Source organism: Venturia canescens, chromosome 1 (assembly GCF_019457755.1).
Source record: "Venturia canescens isolate UGA chromosome 1, ASM1945775v1, whole genome shotgun sequence".
NCBI classification, from domain to species: domain Eukaryota; kingdom Metazoa; phylum Arthropoda; class Insecta; order Hymenoptera; family Ichneumonidae; genus Venturia; species Venturia canescens.
In genome coordinates this window covers 21349071-21365966 of record NC_057421.1, presented here as the reverse complement: position 1 = coordinate 21365966, position 16896 = coordinate 21349071, and the positions used below count along the sequence as shown (strand labels likewise).

Sequence of the window (16896 nt, the reverse complement as noted above, 5' to 3'; positions counted from 1 at the left end):
ACAAGAGTCCACGGTAACAAATTCACAATCCCGTCCCACGATATCAAAGTCGTTTCTCCGCTATCATAGTCCAAATATACGTCGTATCTTCGGTTAAGCTCTTGCCTTGCAAGCTTGTTGCTGTATTGTCTCAGCACATCATATATTTCATCGTGTAGATACGCTGCAGGTCAAACTCGAAGTGAGAACAAATTGGTAGGTTCATCTGATGTTTCAGACATACTGTTCCATTATTTATCATTTCCATGTGAACAGTTTTTTCGATAAATTAAAAATTTTCTCAAAAAATATAACAACGTTTCGGACACGACGAATTACCAGGGTAATTATAAATACTTGCTGAGTTTTAGCGCACAATATATTTTATGCAGCTCTTACCTCAAAAACGATTGAGAGTGCATAAAGACTTTTTAAAATTTTCCTGCATTGTTGTTATGGAAAGTCCTAATATGTGTGGACCCAGCCCAACCCTCTTTCGTTGAGTCGACAATAAACGTTTGAAATTTACCTCCACCGATTTATTCTTCCGTAGAATAAATAAGATGTAACTCTGCTTGACCTTCTTTTTTGATCAGAAATTTTATTTATTTTATAAAATCAATTCTCTTGATAGGTCAACAACCATTGCATCGATAGTTTTAAAAAATCCTTCATCTTTCAAAACGACGATCGTGACAACAGCGCAATTATATTCGGGTTATCGTTTCTACGGTAGACACTTGATCGAATGATTTTATTTTGAAGAATTATTTTAGCCCCCTCTTTTTTAATCGTAATTAGAGATTTTTTAGTGGATCCAGCCGAACAGAAACTAGCGAGTCCTTCCACACACCCTCCGATCTAGGAGTCCAAATGTAGGAAAAGAGGGCGCCGGAGGCCGCAAGAGGGTCGCTTACCCATGTTGTGTGTTTGGACGCGCCATAGAAGTCGCGGAGGTTATTCTGAACGAGTGTGTGCGGAGCGCAGAAAGGAGGGAGGAACACGTTTCGAGGTAAGCCGGTCCACGGGACGAGTAGCACGCCTTCTCCTGGGAATCCGGCATATCTGCTTCGCGGCACGGGCAAATACGTCCAATAGCGCATTCTGTATATAAACGCTATTTTGCCGTAGAGACACAGAGACGGAGAGAGGAATGGAGAGCGAAAGAGATGCTGATATAGATATGTATAATCACAAGGATATAACACCACCGACGTATCGGGCCTCGATGCCTGTGTATCCCTCTACTCCTTTCCCACCTCCACCCTGTCGCGTTTTCTGCCCGCCCAAGCAAGTAAATATTGATACGGATCGAACATCTAATCGTTCTGGGCTGCGTTTGCCGACACGGCATCCCTACATATTGGAAAAGGGGTTCTAGGATTGACAGTACCGTCATGCAACAACCGAAACTTTCTTCTTTCTTCCCCTCTCTCGCTGTCTCTCCCTTTCTTATTCGATATTTATTGTAAAGACATCGCCAGGTGACACGACGTGAACAGCTGATCGTTCGTCGCTGTAGAGAGTTAGTGCCTAAGGAATAAACGACGCTAATACTAGGAGCAAGTCGCGGCGTGTGGCGAAAAAAATGCAGAAGATGGTGGTGCAAGATCGAGTGGCAGATTCCTTCCATTGAGGGAGATGTGACAAGGAAGGATTAGAAGAGGGATTAGAAAGTCACGTACGTGACTTTCAATACAAATGTGAGGCCTTTCTCGCACGAGAAATGCGATCCTATGAAGGGAGATGAAAGGAAAATTGAAATATAATAAAGTTGGGAAATCGTTTTGAATAAATGTGGGAACGAAAGATTAAGGAGAAGACGTATTCGAAATGTGATATGTTCACATTGTTAAAAGCAATGATAAAAAGAACAACTCTTTCGTAAAAAATTATTGCAAGTGAAGAAGAAGAAAATATCAAGAAGTTTTGTTCGCGAACCTCGAAGAACGAAGCCGTTTTTTAAAAAAAATATTGTAATTCGTTTGAAATTGAATTTGCAAATAAAGAATTTCGAATTTATTCTCGGATTCTATATAAACGAATAAACAATTAGTGCGCATGCGTCCAGTGACCACAACATGTCATGCATACGCACTAATTGCGCATCCAGCACTTGAGATGTTCCTTAATTTCACACTGAAATGACAGAAACCCTCCAGTTTCGTGCGGTTTTGAAATATTCAGTCTGATATTTCCTCCTGTTTAACCTGAAAATCCATTAATTTTGCACTCTGGTTATTATTAATTTATTGCGTCGTCGACTCCTTTTAAATGAAAACTGAGAATAATGCGAACGAAATTCAGATAAATAATTATTTCATTGTTTAATTAGGATTATATAGAATCACTATAATCGAAATACGTACGAGTTTCAATCTCTCATTATCCATTTAACAAATAAATCGAATTTCTCTGTTTCCAACTTAAAATTCGGCTAAATCTCACGTTCCTTCCGTATCCGTTCCTTCTTATTAGGGAACTCGAACTGATGCGTAACGACGTTATAGTACTCCAGGGAAAGTGTACCTTCACAGTATATAACTAGGTTCTCGTGCACAGAACATATATCCTCTGAATAAGGACTCAGAGAGACAGAAATACCGTCTTATTTCTCTAACTTATACTTTTCTGTATACAAGAAATATTTCGATTGATTTATCATGATAAATATAATTTTTAATTTATAATTGAATATGCTCAAGGATGTTGGCGTTGACCTTTTTCTCTCTCTCTCTGAACGTTTCAAAAGATTTTTTCGATAACTGAATTGCAATCATACTTTCCGGATGTTTAACAATAATTGTGATTCTTAAATGGATATGAACTATTGTTATCAATGAAATTATTCGACATCGTTAATAAACGTTTCCCATATTGAAGGATTCTAGAAGAACGTAACATGCCAAACTAGCTATTATATTTGCATGAAATTTTGGGGAAGTTGTTACGAGTTGTACCTCGATGTTTGAAAGCAAAATAGAAGATTAATTCTCAGTTCACAAATTATTAGACTTCGACGATACGAAAAAATTCCAACAGTAAATCGTTGTTCACCAGCGAACGTCAACATTCTTGTATAAAGACATCTATTTATATCGCAATGAGGAAAATAGACACATGGCTGAGGATGCAAAAGTACACGAGCAAGCAGGTTATCGTTTTGTAATTCGTGAAGTTGGCAAAGCACGATAACTCATCCTCGCAAGATCAAACCAGCACGAGAGCGTTAATTAGAAATTCCGAAGCATTCCCAGAGATAACGATGACATTTTCAGCGGATATTTCTGTGACCCACTCGTCACAGCTAATTCACGATTCACCGTTCCTCCTTCCTCCTCGTTCTTGGGTGGGATGCGAGAAGGAAGAGGAAGGAGAAAGAAAAGAGCCGAGAAGAAATAGCTAGCACCACCGACGATCCCACCCTCATTCTTTTCCTTTTTTATCTTTTATTCTTTTGCAATTAGTCTCGTTACGATTTTTTTCATTATTTTCTCTATTTACTTGTATTTTGTTTTTTTTTTGTTTTTTTTTTCAATTGCACGACTATCCGAAGCTATTGAAGCGGAAAACGAGATTACGTTTCTGCAGGCATTTTATGTATCCGAATCACCCAGTCACTTAATTAACGCATCTTTATCAAGATTACAATACAACATTATTTTCAAAATGTTCCAACAAGAGACGTCAACCAGAACGAAGTTCCCAAATTAGGAGTTCCATAGAAAAATAATCGCATTCGTCTGCCCGCATGCGTATATCGATCAAATGAAATAGCACTATTATCAAATAAGAGCACCACTTTTTTAAATACAGTTTTTCTTTTTTGTTATCTCTCGTTCTTATATGCCCCTCAGTAATACGCGCATGGTCGAACGGCTCTTTCGGCAAGGGAGTTTCAGATGCGGCTGATGCAGTCAATGGCCTCGCAAGGGATAAGAGGAGTGGTGAACGAGGCTGCGGACCAAGTATGGCGGTCACCCCATCTCTATTTTGCGACGGACTTCTCGGTCACGAAATATACATGTATATATACACGTTTATGCAAGAGATCGCTAGAAATGCTTCACTTCATGGGCTCGAGGGAAATCATGTATGAAGTTCCCTTCCCTTATCGTTTCCTCCTCTCCACTTCACGGCCTTTTCAGTGAGCTGCGAGAGAATCGACGTTGGCTCAAGCATACATACGCGTGCTCCGACACACATAGACAGGGGCGCACACACACATAGGTAAATGCGCCATCCACTAACTTCGTCGACATATTTCCTCTTGTCCGCTCCATGAACCCCTTTTCGTCAACTCCGCTCACTCGGCCTCTTCCATCTGTCTTTTATTATGAGCACACCAAGTAATCTCGTTCAAAATTTGAATCTATTATTTGCAGATGGATGTATGAAAACCAATAGAATCGGCCTTTGCTTAAAAGCTGTGAATTTGTGTGGATTACCTGGAGTTTAGCTTAATCAAAGATATTTAATATCCTTGATTCATCGACCGAAGGGATTAAACTGTGGAATCGAGAACGAGCGAGCCACTGGGTACTCTAATGGAATATAAATCGATTTATAAAACTCGTTTTCCTTCACGTTGTTTCCACATTTGGTGGATATCACATGATTATGTTCTTCCGTTCTCTTAATGTTGACTCATATTTATCCTACGCGACATGAAAAATTGGAGAGTAGTAAAAAAAAACAATGGAAATAGACAAAATCAATGTCAGAAAAATCATTCACAGTGTGGATTCATGGAGCGATAGAATCTAACTTACGTTGAGGGTTTCTTTCTCCCCCCATTGTGTCTAAGGCTTTTCTTTTATCCGCAAAGGGGCGTTAGAGGCGCGATTATCCCATTATTCTCTGCACGAGTCCAGTGGGAATCCTCTTTTTTATGGCTATAGACGTGTGTATACGTGGACAAAAACAGAATTTCTCTCCTGTAGGGATGATAGCAAAGGGAACGGTACGTGGCGCACGCGTGTGTTTGTCAGTATGATCGGCGTTGCTTCAATGTCCATCTTTCATTGTTATCGCTAATGGAAGAACTTCTGCCCGTTGCTGCAGCGACTTTGCTCCATCGTCGCATTTCCTCTCATCTTACTCTTGTGTCGCGGAGATAAAGAACGAAAGATGAGAATAAGGTGACAGCACAGTCTAACTGTGATGTTGAAAAAGTGTTCAGGGTGCGGTCATTACAAGATCGAATAGAAAAAAAGTTAAGATAAAAATCCATTGGTTGAATGCATATTGAAATAGAATTTGCAAAACCAAGAACTTTTCGACGAGGAATAAAATTGATCAATTATCATGAATCGTGATGGAATCCTATTTCGGATTTTCAATCCGAATTTTTCATTATTTCGTATATTCCGTTCAACCCAAAAAACTTTGACTTTGGTGACTGTTATAGCGGATCCCATGAATGTCATTCTTATCCATCTGACATTAAAAATCTTGAACGATTCTTGGTAGTTTGTGTTCATTGCTCTATGCTGATAATAGCTTTAGTACAATCGTTTTCTCGTTCCTCTATCGAACGCCATTATCGCCCTGTTTCCTTCCTAACCATTTTCGTTTACTGGCTACATAGACATGCAACAGCCATACACGGAGTATTGTACTTTGAGCTGATCGTAACTTGCCACGAATTTTCTGGATAAAGTTCAGTTTACAAAGATTCGCGAACATTGCGTATACGAGTCGTAAAAGTGTTGTGAAGTGCAAAGCCACAAGAGTTTATCGCTTGAAAAGGAAACGCCCGTGTCATTGCAAATACCGATCATGGTAGGAGATTATCCGATACTCACACACAGTTGAGTCTGATCACACGATCGGTTGATATTACGCGTAGGTCATCTCGTCGAAAATCCGAGTTTGTGAAGAGAGTTTGTTATCGTCGAACGGTCTTCATTCCTGTCTAACTACCACGATACATTGATGTCCAACGTACCGGGTGATGTCGTATTGTAATCGCTGAATTTTCACGACCACGAGTCATGGAGAAAGATTTATTTATTGCTCCCTTTTCAAAGCATCACTGGATACCGAAAAGTAATTAAGTACAATTTTTAGATATTTTTCAACGAGGTCAATTGATTAACCGTCGGACTAATGTGGTTTGTCTAATCATACAGATTGAGAAAAACTGTAGTAAAGCCTAGTTAAATTGAGTCGACACCTTCGTGCATCCTCTTCAAACAACAGTGGATTGCAATTTATATTGTTTGAAGTAACAAGTCACCAATATAAGCCCAGAGAAGATACGAATCCATATTGGTCGTTCTAGCGAACCCGTCATTTTCATTGCCCTCAAATGCATAACCAACAGTTCACATGGTATCGTAAATCAGTTCAGATAGAATAATCGATGTAATATTGCTGAAAATTCATGAAACACGATGCTGGGTGATCACCACCTATCCGGAAGATTCCACATTTCCCGAAATGGCCTCTCGCTTCTCTCTTGCCCTCTCTTCGGGTCTCTCTTCTCGATTATCCTGCATCCAACTTCGATTCATCATCGCTTTGCTGCCCTTGTGCGAATCTCTCAGTCAGATCTACATCCCCCAGTGGTACATGAACTACCTTCCTCTGAGTCACTCAAACCAAGAGCGTCATCACCATACTAGGCTAACCAGAAGCGCACTGGGAGTATTATGCCAATTAACGTAATTAGTTCGGTAGTATCAGCGTTTGATTTCCAAATCCCTCCCGCTTAACCCTTGCTCTCGCGGAGCCTTCAATGCAACGATCAAATTGCGAATAATCGGCATCCTTTTCATTACCACTGTCTATCTTCTACTCTCCTGTATTTCCCCCATCAGTAACGATATGAACAGCGACCAACCAGATGTGCATTTACCAAAGTCGGTTTGCTGAACAAAATAAATTTTTCATGTAAAGTATCAGCGACTTATTAATAATCGATGAAATAAATTCTTCGGGTTGATTTACCACAAATCGATATGACACTGAGAAAATCTACTCAAATGAATATTGAGCAACTGCGACGGTTAACTCCAATCAATTGTCTGATGAAAACAACCAGAATATGTCGAAGGGACAAAGTGATACCGCATATCGCCGTTGGTCCACGTTCTTTGCGACGAAAAAGCATTCCGATACTTTATCCATACTGGCCACTTGATTTGATCTACTTGAATCCTGTCTGTCCAAAACTTTAGACTGAAGTCTTTCGTCACGTTCACAATTTTTGATCTTCGAGAGCTGAAAATGGATATTTCTTATACCCTACGCGGAGATCCATGTCTTATACTTCAGCTTTATTGCTAAACCATCTGTCTCATTTAAGGATAAGATGACCTTATCCTCTATGACGTATTTTCTGCGGGTTCTCTTTGTCTTGTAATATGCTTACTAAACCGTTTTAAATCGCAAACTCAATGCCTTTGAAGATTCGGTTGAATTTCTCATGCCAATTCCCGTCACCATTTGAACTTTCTTTCGTGGAATCGCTACAAATTTTATTTTCATAATCGGTCTATCCAACAGCAGATACGAAAATCTCAAAATCACCTTGTCTCTTGAGAAAATCCGGATGAAACGTTTGTCGGGATTGAACCTCAACCCTCAACGATTCTGGATATGTATCTTTACAAATATCATATAGCACCATGAAAGAGACTTGTACACTCCATCCCCCCGGTATCCAGGAGAATATAGGCACGATCGTGAACCAGCAGACACTTCATGCCGGGTCACGATAGGGAAGGTCAGGAAAACTTAGATTTTTTCTTGACGAGCGATCCTGTGATATCAAGAAGTTGTCTTGAGATAAATCATCCCCATTCGTACAATCTTTTTTGTGCTGTGTGATCTGCATCTTCATTCCCTTGAATGCCTTCCCTGAAAGAGGCCCATGTGGATTAGCCGATGACAGGAAGACGTTCGAGTGTTGTATAGCTCTCTACCCCTTCCGCTCTCACCCTCATCCTTCCTCGGAGCAAGTTGTGTAGCTTGCAGAAGCCAAGGGTCCGGAGGAACAAGAGATCGGAGGGTGCTACGAAATCGGAGAGGGTTAGGAGACCATAGGATAGAGGGTACTCAAGATGCTAGGGCACGTCGAGCTCCTTCATATAGCTTCTATAATCAACTGCATACCGCAATGTTACTAGCAGCACCCACGATGTGCGCCATGGTCGCTCCTTCCGCATATGAATGCCGTTCCCGGACTCCGCGGTCTCTCTCTCTCTCTCTCTCTCTCTCTCTCTCTCTTTCCCTTACGTAGTCTTCACTATGCGTCGCTGAAGCATTCCCAAACTGCCTGTGACGCCTGCCACGTTATCCCGTCAGTCTGTTCCTCTCTTTCTTGATCTCATTCCGCCACTTTGCTATGACTGCTTCGTACTGCCGCTTGTGCTCGTTGTCGTGCAATATCACCGCTACCGAAACCTTTCGTATGAGGTCCCGCAAACCTCTTACTCTTTTACAGTCCAACTTGTGCTGCATGTATGAGTGCGGTGACCCAAATGAAAGTGTTTCACTGTGTATGCACAAATAAATTGAGTTTCGGGCAAAAATTTGCTACGATTTTGTCCTATAAAATTTTCAATGGAACGAATTCTCATTTGCTAGGCCGGTGATACTGAAGGGTGGCTCAATATCAACATCTTTATTTGTAGACAGAATCAAGGGGACGTACTTCAATCCGTTTTCACTAATACGAAAATGCTGCAGAGCTCGTTTAAGGACTCATAAAACTTGAAGTTTGAGCGAATATATTATGTTACATTGTTTGCCAATAGCTTTATCTGAGTTTCTTAAATTGTATTAATATCACAGTATGAGAAGTTTCAAGGGAGGCTAACTGTAGAATGAGATAACTGACCATAGAGATCTGCACGAAAACAATCTCTCAGCGAGACGTCTCACCAATACTTGAGATTTCAAGACTTCTTATTTTTTTTCGAGAGTTTCCCGGAGATTTTTTCCAGTTTTTTTGAAACTCGCTTCGAGAGTCTCATCAAGGCTCCTCGGGATTCGATTCCAATCCAATAACCTCATCTCGACACTCTTTACGTCAAGTTGTTTTTGAAATTTTACAAAACACTTGTGTAAATCCTGTAATTTTTCCGAAAGTTTGTTATATCAAACTTTATTCCGGTATTGCGTCAAAACTTTTCTTAAGCACCTCATCGTCATAGCAAGATTTACCATTTATCAGTCAAATGGTATAAAGAAATTCTACTATTTTTATTGGAGTTTAAATTGAACAAATCTATCCGTTTATTATGATAAATCATTATGTGAAATACATCGAGCTGACCAGATTCTATGCAGAGCAGACAAGAACATGGGTACACGTCACTATATACCTGCTGGTCAAAACGAGAAGTTTTGATGGACAGCTTCCAATGTTGGGTACAACGTAGCCACCGTTTGCGGATAGTCTGTCGAATCCCTACATTAACTGTTGAATATTTTTAATATCCATATATTATTAACTATTTTTCTCCTGTCGAAGTGAACTTCTAGAATGTTCGTCTGGTTAGTTCCTGTCTAAAAGCTCATTGACTTATGAATAGCATGAGGTATTCTTATTTGAATACAAGTAAGCAGTATGAATTATTTTTTATTTATTCATATAGTACCCAAGTATATCTATAAAAACTTAATAGACCAGGAACAAGGTCGTTTATGAATTCCCAGAATACTGGGTTCTCGTATAGGCTCTCCGCAAATTTTGAATAATTGAAAAGCCCCGACAAAATATCTTGTCAGTACTTTTTTGACGACAGATCACCTGGATTGCCCAAGCACAAGGATGTGAAGATGGATCCAACATGCTGGAATATCTATACCGTATCTTGTGTGTGAGCGAACTGATAGATAGCCAATTACAAGGGGTGGGTAAATATTTATATAAAAAAGAAAATCTGTGAATCACTGGGAATTCTAGCTCTGAAGCAAAATTTTTTATATAAACTTAAAAATAATGTTTTTTTTTTTCATGACGAAGCTTGATGAATAAGAACCCAAATAAGACTTGGATGACTGGAGGTAAGGCATAGGAAGTCAGTTGTGATGCAAGCACAGAGTGTCTAGTCCCAAAGGATATCAGTTTCACAAACTCGTAACGTTTCTACCACCGCCTTCTCATCATATCTCTGGGTGTTTTCTCGTTCCCATCGTCTACATCGTAGTACCGTAGTCGTCCAAAAAAATCAAGAAAGATACAACGCAACGATCTATTTTTCGGCTCGTCTCTGAGCCACCGATACAGAGAACATTATGAATACTCTGTGTTTGATCGTCAACGTAACTGTAGACAGTGTGAAAAAGTGCAATCTTCCTACGAACACTTTTGTGGTGATGATTGCTGTTTTGTTTGGTACGTATGTGACATGAAGAATATGGATACATGCTACAAAATTGAATGGGATTGGGAATGAAACAAAAGAACGAAAAAGCGAGTTAGAATGAAGTGAGGGAGGAAGATTCGATCTCCTGATTTGATGATATATATTTATGCTCAAACAGTGATTACTGCCGGGTATTGTTTCTATTCAGTTACAATTTCCAGTATAATATTACTCATAGACAAATAAGAGAAAAGAACTGAACAAAGTCAAGATGGACCTGGGATTTACATAAGTTCTCATAAACTGATTCGATTAATTAAGGTTTTCTTGCACGTGAATAGTATTTCTGATCGTTATTCTGTATGATTTCGATTTATTCTCTCCAATTCGATTCTATGATCCTGTCATACACGAAAATCAAAGGGAAATGGGTGCACAACGTAGCATAGAAAGAAGGAATGAGAGAGAAAAAGAGGAGGGAGAAGGAGAGGTAAATGGACCGAGGCGGGAAAGGATGTATTCTCCTGCGAGGTGGAGTAACAACGAGAGAGAGAGTAAAAGAGAGAGAGCGAGAGAGCTAGAAAATCGCGGTGTAGAGAGAAGGTACCGAAGCCTGAAAATCAATTACCAATCACGCCTTTCCGGTAAAGCCACCCAACTCTTCCCCGCTGCGAGCGCAGCCGCGCGTGTTCGCCCAATGGAATATAATGGAAAGTCCGCCTCCCCATCCCTCGGCGCCTGTAGTGTATGGAGTTGCCGGAAATCTATGCGAGCGAGAGGGTGTTCGTTCTTCCTGCCCAGAGCTAATATCGAGGTGGAAATTTTATGTATTCTCAATATAAATATACAATTTATATTGGCGCACAATAGGATTACTCAAAACTGACCGTATGCACATGTGGCTACAATTTTTGGTTACAGCCTGACCTTTCAAAATGCTTTTTCCGAATGAATTTTTTTCAACGTATCGACCTTTGCCTGCGTTGATAGGGTTTCACCCCTGAGCAGATTGAATAACATGCAAAGCCTGCAACGTTTCATATATAGTGGATTCATCAATTATCTTGTATTAATGATATAGGATACGTTTGAAATGCACATAAAATAAAAATGAATCGATTTTTCAATTAATTAATATTTTTTTCACCAACTGGTCTTAAAATTCATACTTATCACGAAAATGTTTATTACTTTCCTGGAACGAATACAAAAGAAATGCACAGGAAAAAATGGCAAAACGAGACAATGAAAAATATCATCTTGCTTTAACAACCATCAAATAAACCTGGACATCGATGCCAATGTTAGCTTAAGATAAAGCAGGCGAAGGAGAAAGAGCATGAAGCGAGCATCACAAGCCATGGAATACTCCGGATGATGTAACTCTACATCAATATTTGGCTGACGCTTTTTCACTGGTAACTCAGCGACGAGTGAGTTTACATCCTGTGTATACCCGCTACGCGTAATTGGATTTCTCCCTCCGTGAGCACATTGGACTACTACCGTACCCCGCGGCGGAACCCTTCTCCTGCCACTCGCGAAAATTCTAGCAACACCCGATTTAGTCGGAATCATCGTCCTCCACGTATTCCAGTCGCCTCTGAGTACACTGCAAAAACAAGCGTGTTGTTTTAACACGTTTCCAGCGTGTTTATGTTGTCGCCATTTTCGACACGCTTTTTGCCGTGTTGTTCATGAAAACAACACATATTAATCGTGTTTTATAAAAACGCCTTTCCGTGTTGTTAAAAAACGGTTTCCCGTGTTGTAAAAAAACGGCTTTCCGTGTTGTTACAACACGTTTTAGGCATTTTCCTCTTTGTCGCCCGATTCGACACATATCATGGCGTGTTGCTGTTGTGCATATCCGCACACTTGAAATGCGTTGTTGGCTTGCGAGTAAATTCACTCGCAAGAATGGCGAAAAATACAACAAAATATTTTTTTTTTACCGAGAATTACTACTGGATGCGTCTCGTTCGTGAACCTCGGATATCAAAGTTCGAAGATTTGGAAACGAATTATTTCTGAGAAAAATTCGTATACAACGAGGGGGGATTCGATCGACCTACCTACCTAACACGCTCTAACTTAACGGACGCACGCTACCCACTACACTAATTCGCTCATGAGGTAATGTTGTCAAAAAGTCCGTTATACGAAACGCAAACATTGTTTACGTTTGTAAGTGTGAGCTAACCTCGTCTTCGTCCTTTGTCCAGCCAGACTCTTTCTTCTTTTTCTTTTTGTTTGTAGTTGGCTCGAGTCTGCGCTCCTATAGCGTTAAGACCATACGGCCATGTGATGAAAACTTGCTTCTCGTTTTCGTGATTATTCGGTTCGATTCGGTCGGCGAAAAGACGCATACGTTTAATTCACTTATTATTTGTGCCACTCAGCGAGCATAAAAATGGAAAAAACGATTTATTGCAAAAACGAAGAGCGATGCAAAAAAATTAAATTTTGCAAAGTGAACGAAAAAATGAGTGATTCCGAATGTGTCACCCAAAAAATCCGCGAAGCTTGTGAAAACGACTTGCTTCTGAAAAAGAAAATCGAAAATCAAGCCATCGTGTTACAGAAGCTGATTCAAAATCAAAACATTTTATGTGACATCGAAGCAGAGGAAGAAATAATCGATGAATTGGAAATAACCTGCATTGTTCCGTTAGGCGAAAGTCTTCTATCGTGTTCAACGATCTACGCTATCGATCAAGACGGCTCTCTCATTGAAACCCAAGAAAAAATAAGTGAATGTGTGGAGGAGAAAGAAAAGGTAAGATTATCTCGATGTTTTATTATATAAAATGTAGAATAATGAATCTAAACGATTTACAATAGGATAAAGAATTTATAACACATTTAATTCATTGGTAGCGATAAGATTTTTCATAAATCTCTTTGCGTCAATGAGTTTTAATAAGTGTTTCTTAAGCCAGTGATCAAAGTTCAGATTAAATTTCTTTCTCCGCAAGAAAATTTGCATCAAAATTTTTTTCTGACAGCAGTTTTGATGAACTTTCTTTGTAAACAAGAAAAGTTTTGGTCAAATTTGTTTACCGCAGCAGTATTTATAAAATTTTTTTTCTTGCAGCGGTAAAAGTTATGGTTCAATTTTTTGTATAGCAGTAGAGTTTTGAAAACATTCTTTTTAAAGTGATCAAAATTTTAATAAAATATCAATACGTTATCAAAATTTTGATTGCTATAAAGCGAATGTTTTCAAAACTTTACTGCTGTACAAAAAATTCAACCATAACTTTCACCGCTGCAAGAAAAAAAATCTTATGAATACTGTTGCGGTACACAAATTTGATCAAAACTTTCATTACTTAGAAAGAAAGTTCATCAAAATTGTTGCGAGAAAAGAAATTTGATCCAAATTTTTTTGCAGAGAAAGGAATTTGATCCAGACTTTTACCGCTGACAAGAAAAAATCATTAAGAAAATTATGAATATTCTATTGTAACCAATGAACTCAGTGTACTCAAAGATGAAAGCTTACATGAAATTTCTTTTATTGTAAAGAAAGTTTTGAACTCCTGAGATTTTTATTAGGTCGAACGGTCATAAGATTTGCTTTATGCTTTGAGAAATAAAACTGTTGAGCTTATTTTTTGGAATTTCAGGAAAACCAATCAATCAACAGTCAATTTAAAAAACTGAAAACAAATGACTTCACTGAAAAAAGAAGCATAATTTCAAGCTTCGTTGGAACGCCAACATCATTGCCAGAACTGACCCCGGAGTTGGTTCAAAAAGTGAACAACGGAGGAATGTTACTTGCTCAAAAGTCATTAACGTATTTTTGGGCAACTGATCTTTTGCATCGCACTAATGGCATGCTGAGTAAAAATGATTATTTCAACTACGCAAAAGCCATTGTTAGTGCTTATCCAGAGCTCAGCGGCGGAGACCATGGATGTGTAAGTTTTCATTTCTTTACATTTCCAGTTACTACAATTGTCAAAGCCGTCATGTGCTAAATTTTTCTTTATTGAGTTTTCTTTTATTATTGCAGGGGATTGTACGACATCAGTCAAGTACAAATGTGCGGAATCGACGTGCTAATTCAGAACGATCTGTAATGAAATTTGGCGAAGACAAATTGAAAATCAGTCAAAATATTCCAACTGTTTTACGATTCATAAAGAGTACGTTTGAATTTCTATATTAATTTCCATAAATATTAGGGGATCTCTTGTTACATTTTTATTTTTCGCAGGCGTCCTGATGTACATGGAGTAGATGCGTTAAAAGAGCTCGAAAGAAATATGAATTCCGGTGACACACCGCACGTACGTCTATTGCTCAAAGAGTCTGTGAATTTACGGAAGAAATGGATAAAAATATTTACACAAATATACTGGATATCATAAAACGGCAATTTCGTTTAGGTCGACATTGACGACAAGATATTTGCCATTTTATTTTACTTTCTAAAATGTGTTGTACATATAAGTATGAGTAACTTCCCAAAACCGTGCTGAAATCATCCGTGTTGAAACAACACACATTATCAGTATTATATAAATTACAAAACGGAAATTGCCGTGTTGTTCGAAATTTTACGGCGTTACGTGTTGCTTCAACACGATTCGTTAAAACAACACACCTGCGAGATGTATTGTGTGTTGTTGCAACACGATTAGTTAAAACAACACACCTGCGAGATGTGTTGTGCGTTGTTTCAACACACCTAACAACACGCTTGTTTTTGCAGTGTAAAGATTCAAAATTTTCCACTTGCCCGATCATACTGGCGATTTACCGGGCACTTTTCAAAAATATTATACCGATCAATAGTACGATAAAGTGAGACGAGAACTACAAGATTCCGTTTTTCGGATCGTCGGTTTTTCATCAAATATTAGATGCCAAACATGCTTTTCGTAAACGACTCAAAAATTCTGTTATTAACCTGTGCTGGTTAACCAGCACAGAATGAAACTTTGTCATTTATGAATAAACATTAATACAATATTTTTTCTCTCTTTCATCCAAGCCAACGGCAATATGGTGTAGAATTCAGAAAGGATTACGGAAGCCATCATCATCATTTGTAAAATAAAATGAGAAAACAGTAAAATAACGTTACGAACCCTTACAGCTCGCATATGTGGATCTGCAACTTACCTGTAACACATGAAAATCATAAATGTATTTTATAATTAAATAACTATTTATAAAAGTAAGTTGTCGTTAGTGCAAATCACGTCATGTGGATAACTGCAGGGCATTGTAGGCAGTGGCGAATGAATATCCACGCATGCGCATTAATTATTTTTGTTTGAGATATATTGCCTCGACATTAAATCGTCACAGCAGAGGTATTCAACGTTTTGGCACAAGCAACTCAACGTAGCATTCGCTGTATATGATATTTTCCAAATAATTCATAGATTCTCATCAAATGCTACAATGGCATGCAATTAATGACAAACAGGCCAAAACTCGATGATCGAATGATTTGAGATTTGTCGCAGTGAAGTGACAATCAATGCAAATGAAAAATAGATCGGAAACTGCGTTCCTCAACGACGTTTACCCGACATTAAACTAATATAGGTGACGTAACAGGTCCAAAAATGTACGTTTGGAGTTGAAAACAAACCGAATCATGAATTTTGGTCCAACGATATAAAATATTCTCATTAAGAATTCTGCGAAATTATTTTCTATCGATAACCATGAATGTTTAATTTTCATTTTTATGTTTATACGAGTCATGATTGTTACATTCAGCATTACCAACATTTTACTTTATGCTCTATTTGTAATTAAATTCGAAAACTTGAAAATTCAGGATTGCGTTGCCAAACGCTTCGTTCACTTGGCCATGGACGTATCGTCTTGTCTCGCAAGCCACGCAGCAGATAGCCCTTACTTATCTTTGTGCTACTGAAAATTGGCTGGATAGTGTGCAGTATATTTTTCGTCGCGGGTAAACCGGAAGATGGAGTTCTGGGAAATGATTATAAATGAAGCCATCCCGTGAACCCAACGGTATCTCACCGGCAACTTGGCTCTCAAGAACCGGGATAGTGTGTAGCCTCCGGACCAGCAGGTGAAACTTCATAGCGTTCTCTCGTGCGTGAGGGGAAAAGGAAGGGATCTCTTTCTCGTTCGTAGCGCGACAAAGTAAGAAGAATTGAAGACAATGTCAAAAATAAGAGAACCGTATTTACAACGGTGTGAAATTGGACTTGGCTATCTCGTGGGAGAGAAATGAGAATTTTCGCTTTCCCCATCTCTTTTTTCTTTTCCGCTTCCACCTCTCCGTAGCGAATATCATATAATGTATGATATACACAGCGTTATGCACTTGGAAAAATGATATTGTTTCCGGTGCATCCGGTTATACGTATCACCGTGTACAAGGTATTAGTCACCGAGTATTGCGCTGCACTTTTGTGTGCAAAATTACCGGTTTCCTTAGCAATTTATATTTTATTTTTCACACGTTATTTCCGTGGAATATGATTGACGTCCAAGTTCAAATGCTGATGGAGAAAAAGTTGGGACTCCGTCTGATATTTAAATGGAAACTTTTCGTTGAACAAAACACGGGAGTAGCAGTTGAGCAGGAAAT

At 38.9% G+C, this 16896-nt stretch overlaps 2 protein-coding genes across 3 annotated transcripts in view; one reads left to right on the top strand and one right to left on the bottom strand.

Annotated features, from left to right (window-relative positions):
* The window catches only part of bru3 (bruno 3), a 620380-nt gene that overhangs the window by 319269 nt on the left and 284215 nt on the right, over nucleotides 1–16896 (bottom strand). The window lies entirely within an intron of this gene.
* On the top strand, nucleotides 12283–15036 carry LOC122418883 (uncharacterized). Its single transcript, XM_043432978.1, has 5 exons — nucleotides 12283–12437; nucleotides 12561–13080; nucleotides 13934–14230; nucleotides 14326–14458; nucleotides 14530–15036. The coding sequence occupies exons 2-5, from the start codon at nucleotides 12715–12717 to the stop codon at nucleotides 14550–14552; spliced, it is 819 nt and encodes a 272-aa protein (XP_043288913.1). The 5' UTR covers nucleotides 12283–12437; nucleotides 12561–12714; the 3' UTR covers nucleotides 14553–15036.